The 18,165-nt window shown below is 41.0% G+C and overlaps 1 protein-coding gene across 1 annotated transcript in view; it reads left to right on the plus strand.

Annotated features, from left to right (window-relative positions):
- NMT1 (N-myristoyltransferase 1) overlaps window positions 1-18,165 on the plus strand; it is a 56,743-nt gene that overhangs the window by 9,709 nt on the left and 28,869 nt on the right. The window contains exons 2-3 of the mRNA XM_036755373.1: window positions 14,218-14,329; window positions 17,762-17,906. Of these exons, the coding sequence (XP_036611268.1) occupies window positions 14,218-14,329; window positions 17,762-17,906 (257 nt within the window). The remainder of the gene's footprint in view (window positions 1-14,217; window positions 14,330-17,761; window positions 17,907-18,165) is intronic.

The following is an 18,165-nucleotide window of genomic DNA, read 5'->3' on the forward strand; positions in this document are numbered from 1 at the left end:
GGATTTCAGTACTCAGACAAGAGAGAGAAAGGCATTTAAGTGAAGGGACCAGCAAGAGCAAAGGCACTGAGGTAGGACTGAGCATGGCTAATTCATGGAACAATGAAGTAGCTGGGTCTGCCTGCATGAAAGGGAGAGTGTGTATTTAGAGGGGTAGTAAGACATCAAGTTGATTAGGTAGATTTTCATAAGTTAGAGTAATCTAGACTGGATGCACTAAGAAACAGGGATCCATTGTAAATTTTAAAGCAAGGCAGTGTCATAATGAAAGTGATATTTAAGGAAGAAGAGAAATGCTGACAGCTATGTGCTTGATGGATTGGTGGGAGGAAAGATTGGAATCAGGAAGACCAATGGGAAGGTTGTTGCAATCATTTAGACTTGAGGTGAAGAGAATGGAGAGGAAAAATCAAAAGGACTTTGGTGACTGGTTGGATAGAACAGATTAAGGAGAGAGATGAGTATTTTGAAAATGATAATATTAACAGAAGTAGGAAAATTGGTGTGGGGCAAATGGCTATTCAGGCCAAATCTATTTAAGTCTTAACAATAAAGCCAAAATTTCTTATTGAAAATGTGGGAAGGAGAGTAGAGATTATTATAGTGAGATTTAAGACTTACAAAGCACTTGACATACATTATCTCCTTTGATCCACAAACATCCATCTGAGATAAGTACTGTGGGTATTTTTTAATCCCTGTTTTTCAAATGAGGAAGCTGAAACTCAGGTGAAATTACTTGTCCATGACACTACAAATGGCAGAGGCAGGGTTTGAACTTAGGTCTCCTGACTTGAAGCACAATGCTTCTTAACTGTGCTGTCCTTGGTAGAAAAGTCAGGGATTTTGTTTGTGCATCTCCTGGAATGTCAGTGCTGTGAAAATGCACAGTCTCTTCTTCTGGCCCCTTATTTGATGAAACAGAAGTTAGTGGTTAAGAATTGAAGACCCTCCTGGTACTTTGGCCAGTTCTTCAATTTTCTCTATTCCAATGGTACCTACGTCCACCTTCTTTTGGCCATCCTAAGGTCTTACCTTAGACAGTACCTTAGATATCTTAGACATTATTTTCTTACATACCTTAGACATTACCATCATTTGACACTGCTCTATTTCCAAAATCTACAACTCTGGAATTTCTTTCTGATCAGTCTCCTGTCCTGCTTTTCTTACAAGTTTCTTATTTTTACCATGATCTCTTGTCCCTGCATCCCTCCCTGTTCTCTCAGTCATAGGTGACGGGATCTATGAGGTACTAAGACATAGAGTTGGAAGAAAAGAAACAAGTATTTATCCAGTACCTACGAAGGGCCAGGCACAGTGCTAAGTGCTTTACAAATATCTAAGTTGATCTTGATCCTCAGAACAAACTTGGAAGGCAGTTGCTATTATGAGCCTCATTTTACAGATGAGGAAACTAGAGTGGAGAGCAGTTAAGTGATTTGCCCAGGATCTCATGGCTGACCAGGCCTGGTGCTGTGTTCACTATGATGCCACCTACCTAGTTGGGAGGAATCCCAGAGGCATCCGAGCCCAAACCTGTCATTTTATGGATGATGAAACTGAGGCCCAAGAGGGTTCATAGGATCTATAACCAAAAAGGGACCTCAGACAATCCAACCCCCACATTTTTCAGATGAAACTGAGACGTTAAAAGATTTGCCACAGGTCATAAGCTTCAAAGACAGGATTTGAATCCAGGTTCTATGGCTCCAGAGCCACTGGACTATACCGCCTCTTTCCACTTTTGGCTTCCCTTTCTTTCCCTTCATCTTACAGTCAGCCGTGTCAACAGGACCGCATCTTCCACTCTCAGAGCCTTTGCTTGCCCTATAGTCCTTCTGATGTTTCAGCCCTTCTAAAGTATCCAACTCTGAAACATCTTTATATTTGTCTTCCCCGTTCCATCTCTAAGCCACCCAGCACTGCTAGAGGAAGTCATGAAATTTTGCTAATTGGAAGTTCACACTCTCTGAACTCAGCGAGACATAGCATACCCACAAGTAGTATTTGTATAGACTGTGCTTGGACTTCATTCCTGACCTATCTCAAGTGCACGCTCTTCCATGAAGCTTTCCCTGATTCTCTCTAGCTGAAAGTTTCCTTTCTTACCTCATATTTTCTTAGTGTTCTTTATCTAGATTACTCGTTTGTTCCAAAATATCCTTTGTATCACACATATTTGTATAATTGCCCATCTATTAGATTGTAAATTCCTTGAGGCCCTTGACAGTAGGGACTGGATAATTTTTCATCTTTTTTATTCTCAGTATCTAGCACAGTGTCTTTGCATGTATTTCAACAGCTCTGTGATCTCTGATGTGGGTACTTTTCTAGAGCTATAGATTGCAGCCCATCCTTGCCTCCAAATTCTGGGCCACTGAGTTACCTCATTGTAGCATGCAGGTGATTCTGTGTTCTTAGAGGCATATTCCCAGCATAGCGCTACTTCTGATAGCTTCTGCTCTGCTGAAAAGGCTTCAGTACTGATTCTGTCTGCCCCTGAAGTACTAACATGGGCTAAGTACGGAGGTGGACCGTAGGCTGCACTCGGTGGTGAGTTCTTTGGCCACAGCAATCTGTGAAATGCAGCCCTTCCATATAATACGCACTTAGTAAGTATTGAATTGAATTAGAATTTAGATGGCTAATCCCTCCCCGTACTGTGATAAATTTTCTGTTCTACCCTCAGATATGGAGGAGGAGCAGAGCTGTAGAATAGAATTCATGTTATCTCTAAAGTCCCTCAGTGTGGTGAAAGTCAGTTTGGTCTTCTGGTCACAGTCAAATAGACACTTCAACCTATTTCTAATAAAACGCACTTAAGTTTACTTACTAACATGTGGCTTCTCTGTCACCTCCCCCCATTTCTTCCTTCATCCTCTCTTTAGGCATTTTGGCTTACAATTACTTATTTGTCTCTTCAAAGTACCATTTCTTGATTGCATGTATTCCCTTTATCCACTGTTTTTCTTCCCATTCTTTTAACTTATATTCTGCCAATCAGATTCATAGCCTGTTTTGGAGGGAAAAAAAAGTATCTACTCCTTGCTTTCTGCTCCTCTGAGGCTTTATCCCATGTAGGAAAGTTCTTTTCTAAGATTTATGCCTTGAACCTCCTAGGAGGTAAACAGGATTTTCTAGGGGAAGAGATAAACTTTCATAGCTCCCACTTCTTACCACTTATCTCTACTTAATGTCAGTTGTCAGCACCCATCCACTCTGGCCTAGGGATAGAAACCTTGCCTCTGGAATGGGGTGGAGATAAAGGAAATTGGAAATCACAGTATCTAAGGGCTGGAAGGGACCTCAAGAGCTATCTAGCCTGTCCCATCTCTGCCCCAGAATCCCTCCTACCACATCCCAACAAGTAGTCATCCAAGCCTTGTTTTGGAGATCTCTGAATGAGGAGGAACCCACTGCTTCCTGAGTCATTTCATCCCTTCTTACTCTTGGATAGTTCTGCTTGCTAGAAAGTTGTTGTTTTTTTTTTTAAATATTAAGCCTAAATCTGCATCTGTGTAACTTACCCTCTTGCTCTCAGTTCTGCCTTCTGCCATCAGGTAGAACAAGTCTAGTCTCTTTTTCATGTAACAGACCTTTTCTGTATCTGAAGACAGCTATCTTGTCTCTTCTTCATCTTCTCCCCTCCAGTCTAAATATCCGCAGTCCCTTCCAACAGTTCCTCATGGCCTGTCTCTTTACCATCTTATTCACCCTGTGCAGGACACATCCCCACTTACTTATATCTATTTGAAAGTGTGACAGCCATAACTGAACACAGTGTGCTCCCTGGAACCTGAACAGAGCTGAAGTTAGCAAAACCATTACCTCTCTTGGTCTGTACCTTATGCCTATTTTAGTGCAGCCTAGGATAGCATTAGCTTTTTGAGATTCCATTTCATACCATTGACCCACTAATAGTCTTATATCTTTTTTACATGGATTGTTCAGAGACAGATATTTTCTGTGTCTTTTTCTGCTAGACCTTATCCATCTGTTCATCCTGCTATTGAGTTTTGTTTCCAAGAAGAAACAAGTGTTCTGAGAGACTGTTGTGTTTTTGCCTTTGATCTTAGGGTTTAAAGTAGGAAGGAAGCTAGAGGTAATGGAGTCCAACTTTCTCATTTTACAGATGAGGAAAGTAAGGCTCAGTGAAGTGATTTACTTTAGGCTCTTCCTATTAATTTCAGGTACCATCCAGAGAGTATAAACCTTCTGTAATTGATTTGAAGGCTGATTCCAGCACTAACTTAATTGCTGAATAAAGTAAGTTGTACTTGCTTTGCTGTGTTATGCTATGTGCAGAAGTTCTGGCCAGACTGCATTGTGAAGGGCACCAAAGAGATTAGCTGAATTCTAGGACTCTTCTTATGGTTTGAATCTTAGTTTAGAGGGAGCAGAAGTATCTTTTGATTATGTCCCTGATGAACCTGGATCCTGGTTTCTTCAAAAATGTAACCAAACCGTTTGGGGCCATTCTGATTCTTTTTGGCTTCTTTCATTTAGAGATGTCCAGGGACTTAGCAGCCTTAGCCTGGTCAGTTGCCGTACTAGGTCCCTGTAGTTTCCTTCAGTGCTCAAGTTATTTGGCCTAAGCTCTTGTAATGAAAGGTTTATAATTATTCTTAAGAACAAATTTTGGGCTACTGTTGTTCATCAAGTTGGACTACTTAGAAGTCACCCCTCAGGCAATATTTCTAATGTGGTTTGGATGTAGAAAAAGTTGGGCATTCACAGTATACTCTTATAGAAAGGGCTTCATACCTGGAGTTCTGTACAGGAACCAAGTTTTTATCTTTCTCCAGCTCTTAAACTGTGTAAATTTGGTGAGCAAGTTGACACAGGATTTTCCCCCCAATTATACCATTCCTTAGTACAAGCCTGTACAAGGAAAACTAAGCTTTTTGTGTCTATGTGGGCCTAGGAGTTAATCTGGCATTCATATTGATAATATATAAAATAGAAAAAGATTCCCACTACCGTTTCTTCTTCTATAACCACTAATACTTACAGTAGCACAAAAGTATTTCTATTGGATATCCAAAGCAAGTTGGAAATAATTATAGGCAAGACTGCAGATTTTTTGCCATGCCTGATGACCACAAGCTCAATTTTGAAAATTTTGAAGTGGGTGAGCATCTTTTGACCATTCCTGTTTCCCAAATTCAAAGTGGTCATCCCATGTACGTTGGTCATTTGAATTTGATTGTTGTTCCTCATGAGTTCATACTCTGTGCTACATCACTTTACCCAACAGAGCAATATCTTAATACATTAATCTGGATTCTTTTTAGCCATCATTGCTTTACTGTTGTGTTATGAACATGATTTTATCTTAAGTCATTTAACAGTGCTTGGTCATACATTACATTCCATAAACTGATATGAATGAGGAATGAAGCGCAGTGAGCTATTTCATCATCTAACAACTACTAGAATTTAAGTTTAGTAACTTCTCTAGGAATCCTGGGACTGATGGGAAAGGATTAACATCCCCTGAATAAGCAAACTCAATTGAATAGGAATAGGCTGACTGAGCAGATATACCTGTGTCTTAACAAAATTGAATTATGTATGTTAGTACTTCAGAGGAGCAATTATTTCATTAGGGTCAGTGCTTCATCCATTAATACATATCATAACCTTTTGCCCCTCAATAGATGATTTCCTGAGTTGCTGTGGCAAAAAAAAAGTTCTTGGTGCTGAGCTTTTCTGAACATAGCCAAACTGGTCCTTAGAGTCTAACTCATAAGTCCTATACTCCAAGTATATATTTTGGTACAGGACTTGGCAGACTTGAAACAAGGAATCCAATTAGAAGTCATTGCAGTTATCCAGGAAAGAGGAGATGAGGGCCTAAATCTAGATAGATGGTAGCAGTGTGAGTAGTGATAAGGAGGAGATGATGTAAAAATAGCAAGATTTGAAAACTGATTGAATATGGGGAGTGAGAAGCAGAGGACAACAAAAAAGGTGCAAATGTGGATAACTAAAACGATAGTGGGGCTCTTAACAGAAATAAGGAAGTATGGGAAAGGGATGAGTTTGCAGGAAAAGATGGGTCTTGCTTTAGAGTTGTTGCATTTGAGATGTCTATAGGACTTCCAGATGGAAAAGTCTAAAAGACAGCTGCTGATACTGAACTAGAACTCGGGAGAGAGACAGGTGCTGGGTGTACCAATCATCTGTAAACCCATGGAAGCAGCAGGGAGGAACCAGTGGATAGGGAGAAATTGAACATTAGTGGAGTATGCCAGTGAACCACCAGAGGAACTGAGAGGGGACAAGATCAGAGACATGTAAAGGGGCGACCTAGAGAGTGGGGGGAACGATATCAAAGGACAGTGAGGTGAAGAGAAGGGGCCAGAGGTAACACACAATAAATGGCTCCACTTTCTAACTACTTTAGGAGTCGAGGCCCTCAGTTGAGAGGGTTGGGGAAACGAAGGTGAAGGAGGCTTGTGGAGATCAGAAGTTTGAAACTGCCTCAGTCAAGAGTAAAACAGAGAATCAGGTAGGGAAGAAAAGAAAAAGGATTACCTTAAAGTGAAGGCCCCTTTGAAGTTAAATAATGATCCAGTAAGCACAGTTGGGTACTCCATTCTGCAGGAGTGGAGGAGATGAGTGGTGGGTGTAGTTCTGGGTTGGTGTTGTCAAGGTGTGTGCTGTGATAGGACAAGGGAACAAAGGATTAGAAATACCAGATAGTACATAATTAAACTGGAAACTGCATGACAAAGATTTCTTAATAGTGAGCTGATAGATATAGTAATAGATTAGTAATAGATAGATAAGTAAGAAGATAGTAAAGGAGCACCTAGCTGACCTTGAATTCAAATTCCTGGTCCAGATGAACTACATACAACTTTAGGTACCAAAAGAACTGGAACATATGATTGCTGAACCATTGTCAATGAGATTTGAAAGATCAGGGGAATTGGGGAAATGCCACAAGATTAGGAAAGGCAGATATTGTCCTAATTTTTTAAAAGGGAAGAGAACAGGGCCTGCAAACTGTAGACCAGTGATCTTGATTTCAATTCCTGGGAAAGTTCTAGAATAGATCATTAAAAAGATGGCTGCCAAATATCCATAAAAGGAGACAGCTACTCTGAAGAGCTTTCTTGGCTTTATCAAGAACAGGTCAGGCCAGATTGATATCCTTTTTGGATGGGATTACTAAGCCAATGGAGGAGAATGCTGTGAATGTGGTCTCCCTACGTTTTAGCAAAGCTTTTAAAGGTGGAGAGATGTGGACTAGATGATCATACAGTCAGATGGACTCAGTGGTGGGCCGCCAGACTCAAAGAAAGCGTAGCTCTTGGTAGTTCACTGATAGTCATGTGGAACACCCCAGGGATTTGTGCTTGGCCCTGTGTTGGATAACATTTTTTTCAGTGACTTAGATAAAGATATAGATAGTACTTTTGTCAGACTTGCATACAACACTAAGCTGGGAAAGATAGCCGACCCCCTGGACTACTGAGGCAAAATCTAACAAGTCTTGACAGACAAGAGAAGCAGGTAGGCAAACAAAGATAAACAAAAGCAAGGGCCAGGTGTGATCTGGCTTTCTGTCCATAGTTTGCCCGTAGAGCATTGCTAAATTTATTAAGATGAAATTAATAGGAAAAACTGTAAAGCTTTGCACTTAAGGTCAAAATAGCTTCACAAGTATAAGATGGAGAAGGTGTGGTTAGCACTGTTTTGAAAAGGATTGGGGGATCTTAGTGGACTGCAAGCTTAATATGAGTCATCAGTGTCATGTAGCAGGCAAATGCAATCTTGGCCTGCATCAAAAAAGCGTACACCCTCCAGGAATTGAGAGATGATAATCCCACTCTGACCTTGTTGACCTGTTAACCATAGATAAAAAGCACTAACAGACTGGATTGTCCAGAGGAGGGTGACCAGGATCATAAACAGCCTCGAGGCTGTGACAGGTCAGTTGAAGGAATTGGGTGTGTTTTAGCCTGGAAAAGAGAAGACTTGGGGTAGACATGGTAGCTGTCCTCCAGTATTTGAGAGGCTTTTTTTGTGGAAGAGGGATTAGATTTCTTTAAGGATGGAACTGGTAGCAGTAGGTAGAAGTTACAAAGAATGAAGTTGAAGCTTGATGTCAGGAAAAACTTTATGGCAATTAGAGTTATCCCAAACTGGAATGGGGTCCCTGAAGAGATACTGAGTGCCCCTAGATCTTTGAACAGATGCTGGAAGACCCCTCAGTTATGTTATAGGGATCATTCATTCAATATGCATTCCTTAAGTGCTTGCTTTGTATGAGACTCTAAGCTAAGTGCCAGAGGTACAAGAAAGGCCAAACCACAGTCCCTGCACTGTAAGGAGCCCTCGTTCCAATGGGGGAGACACTATATAAAGAACTATGTCCCGTTGGCCACTGAGGTCTCTTTTAACCCTCCATCTCTTTGATTCTTTGAGCCAGTTTACTGGTACAAAGTGAAGTGATTGAGATTGGAAAGGACAGTGTAGCCAGATAGGCCTGGGAAAGTACTGAGAGATAGCTGGATTTTAGGTCACCATCAAAACAAAGAATGGGTTTAAGGGGAATAAGGCATAGGAAGAATGGGTTTAGAAGAAATTTTGTAGGTGAAACAATAGGAGAGTATGATTGGAATACTTCTAGGTGATAGCAAGGTCAGGAGTATAACCATTACTGTATGTAGGTGAGGCAGAATGAGTAGGTTAGAGGCGTTAAGTAAATGGAGGCCCCGAGGAGTTGGATATTTGAGGGGACATCAGCGCATACCCTAGTATAAGGGTAAGAGTTGGGGTATAGAAGGAGATTGTGATCCAGGAACTGAACTCAGTGAGAAAGGAAGAAATGTTCTGGGTTAGATTCAAACATGAATCTTCTCACTCCAAATCCAACAGTCTTTCTACTGTATTCTACCTCTGTTGTGTTTGATCTTCTTTTAATTAAAGAGATACTTTAGTAAATTGTTGCTCTGGAATCTCAAAAAGTGAAAAGCTCAGGTACTCCAGTTTCTTTTACATATTCCATTCAGTAGAGCAGAATATAGTGCCTCCTCTGGTCCTCTCCCAAAGTGGCACTCATGGATTAGGTCCGCATAAAGCAGCTACTACAGCAGGGCCCATGGAAGTACCTGGGTACTTCCTAACATTTCAAGTCAGGAGTATAGTGGTAGTGGGGCGTGTATATATAGGAAACATAAGTGGTCAGGGGAAATACTTTTGTTTCCTTCCCCCTCTTCTCCCCCCTGCCCCCACCTTGAATTTCTTCTTAGGGGCTTGGTTCTTCCTCCACTGCTAGATACAGGCCTAGAATGCCTCAAGTTCTCAAGCTGCATCTCTTTCTCCAGGGTTTGGCTATTTAGAGCCCTGGCCCATTTTTTGCTTACCCAATGATTTTCATAGGATCATAGATCTTGAGCTAGAAGGAACCTCAGCATCAAATTCAACTTCATCATTTTATAGATAATCAAACTAAAATTTAGGAAGACTAAATGTCTCCTTAAAGGCCACACAGGCAGTCTGCATTATGCCCCTTCTGGTTCCATCAAAGAGGTGTTCATATTATGAAAGAGGCTATTTGTGTGTTAATACCTTGTTAATACATTAAAATCTTTAGTGAGTACATCCTATGCTCAGCAACTGAGCTAATGGGGAAAGATTTGCTGCTGTCCCCCCCTTTCCCTTTTACATGAGGCTTAGATGGTAAGTTAACAAGTTGGTATCAGAGATATTCAATCAGTAAAACAATTCCCAGATTAAATCCTAAAATGATAGAGATTCATCCCAGTTCTAGTTCTTATTTTCATCAAGCATCAATGGCTAACCGTGTGCCCAGCACTTTACAATATTCCATAGGCAATATAGAAGTAGTATTTTATTTGGCCTCTATTCTTGAAAACTTCATAATATCATTAAAGATTTTTTTTTTCATGTAAATAATGAAAACAGGCTGAGAGTCAAAAATCAAGCACTCAGAAGTCTTTGTGGGAAGAGAAGTCCAATAATGTTTTATGGAGGTGAAACTTATGGAAGAACTTGAAGGATAGGTAGGATTTGGATAAGTAGGGGAAGAGGTGGTGTGTGTTTAAGGTGTAGAAAGAATAACATGACCAAAGGCCCTGAGAGGCCTTTTTGGGGATTACAAGGACCAGTGCTTCTCTATTAGACCTTAAATATTAGGGAATAATTCAAAATAAGGTTGGGTATATAGAATGAGACCAAGTTACTTAGGCTCTTGAAAGTCAGGCAGAGGATTTGGACTTGATGAGAGAAATAAGGAACCATTTTAAGTGACAAAAACAATATTTTTTTAAAAGAAATTTTAATTCTGAATTTACACATCAAATAAAATGGGCCTTTCCATATGCATAGTGGAACAGAGAAGGAGGAAATTGTACGTGAAACTGTTGGTCTCTATTACGTACAGCTTAGAAAGTAATATTTTAGGAAGATTCTTCAGAGATATGTAAGTTGAATTAGATATTCAGGAAGTAGCTGAGGAGATGAGCTAGGAAGCTGGCTGTCACACTGATATGATGAAGAGTATTGACTACCAACAAATAGAAGAGACATTTTGAGGGAGAAAGTGACAGGATTTAGCACACATTCTGTCTATGTATAAAATAATTGAAAGATGTTTCTGAATCATCAGCTAATAAAGGTCCATATGCTCATGAGAGACAAAACATAAGAAGCCAGTAGTAAAAAACCATTTCTTCAGATACCTATATACAAACACACACTGTATGAGTAACAAGCAAAATAAACTAGAGATCCTAAAACAAGGAGGCAAATTTAACCCTCTGAAAGATAACTAAGATTTAGTGAGATGAAACCCATGACTAAAATATAGTTCTCTATGAGTATACCTCATTCAAAAGAAGCAGGATAGGTGGGAATGGGGTAGCACTGTTATTAAGAAGATTTTGTTATATGAGAAAAGCTATGCATTAAAATGGATAAGCATGGTAGAGTGTTTGAATTGTCACTGGCATGAACTTCAGACCACCTAGACAGAAAGAGGAAATAGATGGAAGTTTGGGAAAGAAATCACACGTACTGAGCCATCAGAGAACATCTTCTGGAGAATTCTCTGTGCCAGGATCAGAACAGCTAGTAATTTTCAAAATTTATTTATTGAGTGATATATTAAAACTTAGTAATCAACACCATTTATCCCTTCTAAGCTCACATTAGGACTCTTTGTTCATTCTTATTTACTTTTTCTATTATATAGTTGTAGCTAGGGTGTAGTCTGTTCTTATTCCTGGGTTTTGCGGTGGGGTTTGGCTTTGCATTATTTCATAAAGGTTTTTCCTAACACTTATGAGTTTTAACTGCATTGTAATATTCCTCTAATCACAATTTGACTATACCTTTTTGTTAGACATTTAAGTTGCTACCACTTTTTTGCACTTACATATAGTGCTAATCTGAAATTTTTTAACAGATAGCTCTTTTTGTTTTGATAAGATTTCCCCCTTAATGATAATTTCATCCTTCAAAAGCAGGAGGACTCAACAAGGAAAAATTCTATTCTGGATCTGATTCTAACAAGGAAGGGACTGAACTTTGAGGGAAAGTGACCAGTCCAACAGTGAATAGGCAGATACCTTAGATTCGAGAGAGGAGATATCAAAGGGTTCAGAGAAAAGTTAGGTAGTAGTCTGACTAAGATTCTTCATGGGAAGTCAGTCTAAGAAGTATTTCCAAATTGGTAATTATTCTAAAGCCAGGTTTGACCATGTCACTCCTCAGCTCAAGAAGTTTCTTTGGTTCCCTGTTGCCTCCAGAATAAAATAAAAGCTCTTCAGTGTAACCTTTAAAGCCCTTTTCAATCTGGTATTCTTTATGTTCCAGCCAAACTGGTTTGCTTAATGTTCCCCATTTGTGGTTTTCCATCCCTCCATTGCCTGGAATGCTTTCACTTCTCACCTCTACTCTGGAAACCCCCAGCTCCCTTTACAGATCAGCTCAATTGTTGCCTCCTGTAAAAGACTTCCTGATTTCCCCCATTTGTTAGTGCTTCCCTGAGTGTCACTTTGTACCGATATATTTACTACCTATGTACATGTTGTTTCCCTCCAGTAGAATGGAAGCTCCTTGATAGGTTTCATTTTTGCCTTTGTGTCTTCAGGATCTGACCCATATTTAGCACTTAAATGTTTATTAAATTGAGTTGGAAAGGTCTCAAAAGTGAAATTACAAAAAACACCAAGATAAATGTTTCCAGCGAGTAAAAAAGGGAGGAGTAGTTGAGAGAGATTGATGCGGTCACAGAGAGATTTTATCGTTAAGTAAGACTTGCAGAACACAGAGTCGAGGACAGGTTACAACAGTCAGATGAATCCAGAAGTGTAGCATGGTTCTGCAAGGCAGTGTCAGAGTGTAGAAACTCTGAGTAAGCAGAGGCTGGCGAGAAAAGCGGAGATAAAGCAGGGAGTTTTGAAAGCTATTTTGGGGGAGAGAACAGCATCCAAGAAGGGGTAGGACCACTGCCCCAGGGCCATGGGTTCATGGGCAGTGGATGACTGAGAGGAGCTAGAGCTGATCACTTCTTATTCTAGTTATGCTTTCACCACCAAGGAGAATGATCATTGGATGAGGGAGGACAGTGTGAAACCCCTTCAACAAGTCCGAGTCTCCCGGCCCAGATGGCCAAGGATCCTGAAAGAAGTGGCATGTTATTCCTGGTCACTGGCACTGATGTTTTGAAAGATCATGGAGAGTGGGATCAAAGAATGGCATATTTCTCCCCCCTCCCCAAAAAGGTAGGAAGGGGTAGAGGCTGCACTTGCCAGTGAACCTGACTTCAGTTCCTAGTAAAAATTCTAGAATACATTCCTAAAGGTATAGTAAGTGAGGATCTAGAAAAGAACGTGGTGATCCCAGCAGGTCCCAGCATGGTTTCATGAAGGAAAGGTCATGACAGACTCACCTTCCTAAACTAGTAAATCACGACAATGCTGTGGTATTTGTTTACCAGGATTTTAGCAGACATTTAGTAAACTCTTTCATTCTGTTCTTGTGGAAGAGATACCAGGTGATAATTAGGTGGATTTAACACTGCATGACAGAGGCAAGATCCACAAGAGTCCTGACAGGCTAAAGCAAATAAGATGATGTTTAATAGGGATAAATGTAGTCTTCTAGCTTGCAGTTCCTTTGATAGCAGTCTAGGGGGTTGGGTGGGGAGTTATGTAACTTCAGTGAGCCAATACATGGGGCAGCCAAGAAAGATCATGTAGGCTTGAGCTGCATAAAGAGTCAGTGTCCAGAATGGTGGCAGAACTATTAGCAAATGACCAGGACTGTCAATGACACTGACCCCCATTATTACACCTGATAGCTCTGTGTCCCCTGAGTTACCACCCAAAGGATGACTGTTGAACAAGGGAGGTAAACTGTTCACTTACTACACCAACTTGGCTGCTACTAGTTACTTCCTCCCACCAGTGTCAGTATGCCCTTCTGTTCTTTTGTATTTAATGTGTCTTGTCTCTTCCACTGGACTGTAAATTTCTCATATTTCATGTCACCACCTCCCTGGCACATCTAGGGCTTTGCACATACTGTCCACCTGCATGCCCATTTTTTATCACGTGTGTTTGATTTCACTGTGGCTATAGACTTGTGCTCCCTACAAGTCTCAACAATGCTGAACTGCTATTCTCTCAATCTTCCCTCCCCATCCCCCACTTTCCACTGCTGTTTTGTGCATTAGGTCCAGTTGGGGAAACTCGTAACCTAATGGATCAGTGGGGGAAGAGAAAGGGAAGGCCAGAGTAAACAGAGAAGAGCATTACTGGTTAAAGAGAGTGCCGTGACTTGACTGTCATCCTGTCTAATTGAGTGATCTAAAGGGGTGTTAGTGACAGGTGAGGCAGAAGTTTCTGGCCGTGTCATTAGTTGTTTAAACTCAGTCCCACCAGTATAGGAACCTGAAGAAAAAAAAATGAACACACCATCTGAGCTAGGAGTAAGAATGGAAAAGTCCCCTCCATATAAATGGGATGTTCTTCATTTTGCCTCCTCTTTGAAGTAATAAGGAAGCACTATATTCCCCAATGTTCTCCTCTACATGCTCTGTCTGGGGCTCAGATTCATTTTTTAGCTTCAGAGAGCCATGCACAAAGAGGTCTGGCAGAATAGAGTTTTCTGTATGAGTTGGTGTGGTCGTTTTTTCTTATATCCTGCATTACTATTTGCTTTGTCTTGCAGTGGTTTGAGTCCAGCCAATGACAGTGGAGCCAAAAAGAAGAAAAAGAAGCAGAAGAAGAAGAAAGAGAAAAGCAATGAAACATTGGATTCTGCCCAGGACCAGCCTGTGAAGGTAAAGGACCTGTTTCCGAAGGGCCCAGAACTTTTCATATGAGAGTTATAAGGGAAATACTGGTTTTCTCCACCAATTTTTACTTGCTTTAAAAAAAGCCCTCTCTTTGAGGTTGGACAAGTACTTCCCTCACAACCACCCTGTGACATAAGTAGTACAAGTATCATCCTCATTTTATTCATGATGAAAGTAAGGCTCTGAGCAGTTAAATGACTTACCTCTGAGCACACAGCTGGAAAGAAACCTAGACAAGATTTGAACCCACGTCTTCCGATTCCAAGTCTAGTGCTTTATCCACGCTTCTCTCCAAGATATAAAAGTTGTACACCAGACACACCTCTTGAAATTGCCATTAGTACCTGTGAGTTCTCTGAAGTAGCCCCTACGTAAGAGTCCCTGGTGCTGTGGTTAGTGTCTGTTAATATTTGGGTGGAAACTGACTTCTTTGGTTTAAACACAGTAGTGAGTGCCCAAGCCTCAGGCTCCAGGGTGTGTTCACTATCATCAAAAACACCCACTTATTCATGCATGATTGCTTGTCGTGCTATCCTAGACGCTCTTCAGTAGTGACTGTATAGTTATGGTCCTTGCTTCCCAGAGTTCCAAGCCCAAAACTGATGGGAGCATTGGCTATGATAATAAAACTGGGACAATAAAGTTTTTGAAAACAGATCAGAAGTACTCATCTAAATGAGTGCTGTGGTTCACTGTCACCTTGGGAGGCTGTGCACTTATCCCAGGGGTCATGCTGAGGCTCAGGACCTTTGTGTGGTGTTCTTCTGGAATCTATATCTCAGCCAGTTTTTGAGCCATCTAAGGAAATCTATCTGGCTACCGACTACTATAGTACACCTTATTTTAGACTCCAAACAGTAATTGCCTGGTTTATTTTTTTTTTTAATTTAGAAAAAAAGATTTTTATTTCACATCATTATTCGATGGAGTGACTTGGCCTCTTAGCTGGCACAAGCACACTTAAGCTAGATATAAAGCTGTATAATTCATCCAGATTCAAATTTCGTGCCTTGAATCCCGTTGGTTGGCATTTTGAGGTTCACTGAACCCCACCCCTTGATTACATCTTTTCATTTCCACATTTCAATCCCCCCACCTTCTCATCCACATAGACTTTATTCTTTATATTTTTAGTTTCTTTCCATTTATCTGCATCAGATAGCATAAGAAAGGATCCCTCTCAGTTGCTAAAGAGAATTGACAAAAGCATGAGTTTGAAGATTCAAATGCCTAATTTATTTTTAAAGCTTGACCCCTGAATGATTTTTTTTTTTTTTACTATTTCCAAAATTAACTTCACTTTCAAAGGATAACACTTTGTCACTATTGAAGGTAATCAAAGCAAGGTACTTTAGGCCCTGACAACAGTTCAGAAAAGAGGAGTTGTAAAAACTCATCCCTCAATTGAAATTTCTCTCTCCAGAGTTGCCAGTGTTCTCTTAATTGCCAAATCTGATGATCTTTTCTCAGTCCTCATCCTTCTTGACTTCTCTAGGTGTGTCTTGGCTTCTGCTTGTCTGCCCCTTCTCAGTCTCCTTTGCTGAGTCATCGTCCGTAGCCTACCACCTAACTGTGGATATGTGCTAGGCCTCCCACCTAGACCCTCTTTTTGCTCTATATTAGCTTTCTTATTGAGATCATCAGTTCCTACTATCTCTATGTAAATGACTCTCAGTTAGATGGCACAGAGGATTCTTCCCAGGTTCAAATTTGGCCTCAAACACTTACTAGCAGTATGACCTTGGGCAAGTCACTTAACCCTGTTTGCCTCAGTTTCTTCTTCTATAAAATGAGCTGGAGAAGGAAATGGCAAATCACTCCACTGTCTTTGCCAAGAAAACCCCACAAGGCATCATGAACAGTCAGACACAGCTGCAAAACAACTGAACTGAAGATGGCTGTCATGTAGCCCTAGCCTTTCTCCTGAGCTCTAATCATGTATCATTGGTTCCACATTAGATGTGTCAAACTAGATATCCCAAAGCCATCTCTAACTCCACCTATCCATCCTGGACTCATTATCTCCCTTTGGTTCTGTCAAGGGTGCCACCATCCATCAGGTACCTAGGTTCACAACCTTAGAGTCATAGGATTGTAGATTCAGAGCTGGAAGGAACCTTAAAGGCTATCTAGTTCTCCTCTCTCTCCATTTTACAGATGTGAAAACAAAGGCACAGAGAGGTTAAGTGTCTTATCCATGGTCACACAGGTAGTGACAGAAGAAAATTTTAACCCAGGTCTTCTGCCTGTGAAGCTAGGGCTTTTTTCCCTTGTACCACCTCCCCCTTCATTCCTAATCAGTGACCGCATCTTGTTGATTCTACCTCTACAATGTTTCTCACATCTTTCCCCTTCTCTACTCAAATGGTCAGCACCCTAAGTTTGAGCCCCCATCACCTCCTGCTTAGATTGCTGCAGTAATTTCCTAATTGGTCTCCCTCCCGCAAATCTATACCCTCTCCAATATATCCTCCACATGGTTGTTGTAGTGGTGTTCCTAAGCACAGATCTAGCCACGTTCCTGTCATACTCAGGAAACCTCAGGGCCTCCCTACTACCTCTGTGCTCTGTTTGGCATTTAAAGGCCTTCACAAACTGACTCCAGCCTCCCTTTCATAACTTTTTATGTATTGCTCACCTTCACACACACACAGTCTAGCCAAATTGGCCTTGCTGTTCTCACCGCGATTTTCCATCTTTTGTTTTTGTATAGGCTTCCTCCCCAGACCTGGAAATTCCTTCCTTGTCCTTTAGAATCCCTAGTTTCCTTCCAAATTCAACTCCAGCACATCTTCTACATGAGGCTTCTCCTGACTTCTCCCCAGCTACTGGCCTTCCACACCAAAACTACCTTGTATTTATTTATTTGTGTGTGTGTGTGCGTGCGCGCATGTGTGTGGCTTATATAGACTAAGGATGGCTTGGTTTTTGTATACCTCAGGCCCAGTACTCTTGACACACAGTAAGTACTCAGTAAATGCTTGTCGATTGATTCATTTATTCATCTAGAAATACTGCTTAGGCTAGATAGTCTCAAATACCCATTCCAGGAGCCCCTATAAAATGTGGTGAAGCCATATCGCTCATTGTCTCATTTCTAGAGAGAGCTGCTGCCTTGCTTTCAGGTTTTTTTGAAAGGCCCTCAAGGGAAACTCTGGGATGTAAGCCAAAGTCTTCCTGGGGTCAAAATAGAAACTTTACACCTCACACTGTAAGGTTTGAAATCAAGTACTTTAAAGAGTTTTTTAAATCTAAGGGAACTGACTGCAAATCCAGCCCCTGCCTTACCACCAACATCCCATAACATCTGCCTCTGGGAGTTCTTTTGCCAGAAATTTTAAATTCCTGTACTTAATAGAGTTAACTTGACTTAGTAGTATATTGTGTTTTCTCTTCCCCCAACTTTTTCTTGTTTAGGTGAACTCTTTACCAGTGGAGAGGATCCAGGAAATCCAGAAAGCCATCGAGCTGTTCTCAGTAGGCCAAGGACCTGCCAAAACCATGGAGGAAGCCAGCAAGCGCAGTTACCAGTTTTGGGACACTCAGCCTGTACCGAAGCTTGGTATGTGTTTCTTTCCTTTGTCTTAGGCACAGACTATGTCTTAGCTGCCCCAGAGAGGACTTGGAACATTACTGAACATATGGCATTCCTCATGGTTACCCTGTTTCCTTATAGCCGTATGGATCTGGTAGCCTTGAGTGGCGCAGCAGCTAGAGCGCTGGCCTGGAGTCAGCAACCTCAGATACTTACTAGCTGCGGAGTCCTAGTCGAGGTGTTTGCTTCCGTTTCCTCAGCTGTTAAATGAGGGTGATTAAAAACA

This window comes from Trichosurus vulpecula, chromosome 4, assembly GCF_011100635.1.
Source record: "Trichosurus vulpecula isolate mTriVul1 chromosome 4, mTriVul1.pri, whole genome shotgun sequence".
In the NCBI taxonomy this organism is placed as follows: Eukaryota; Metazoa; Chordata; class Mammalia; order Diprotodontia; family Phalangeridae; genus Trichosurus; species Trichosurus vulpecula.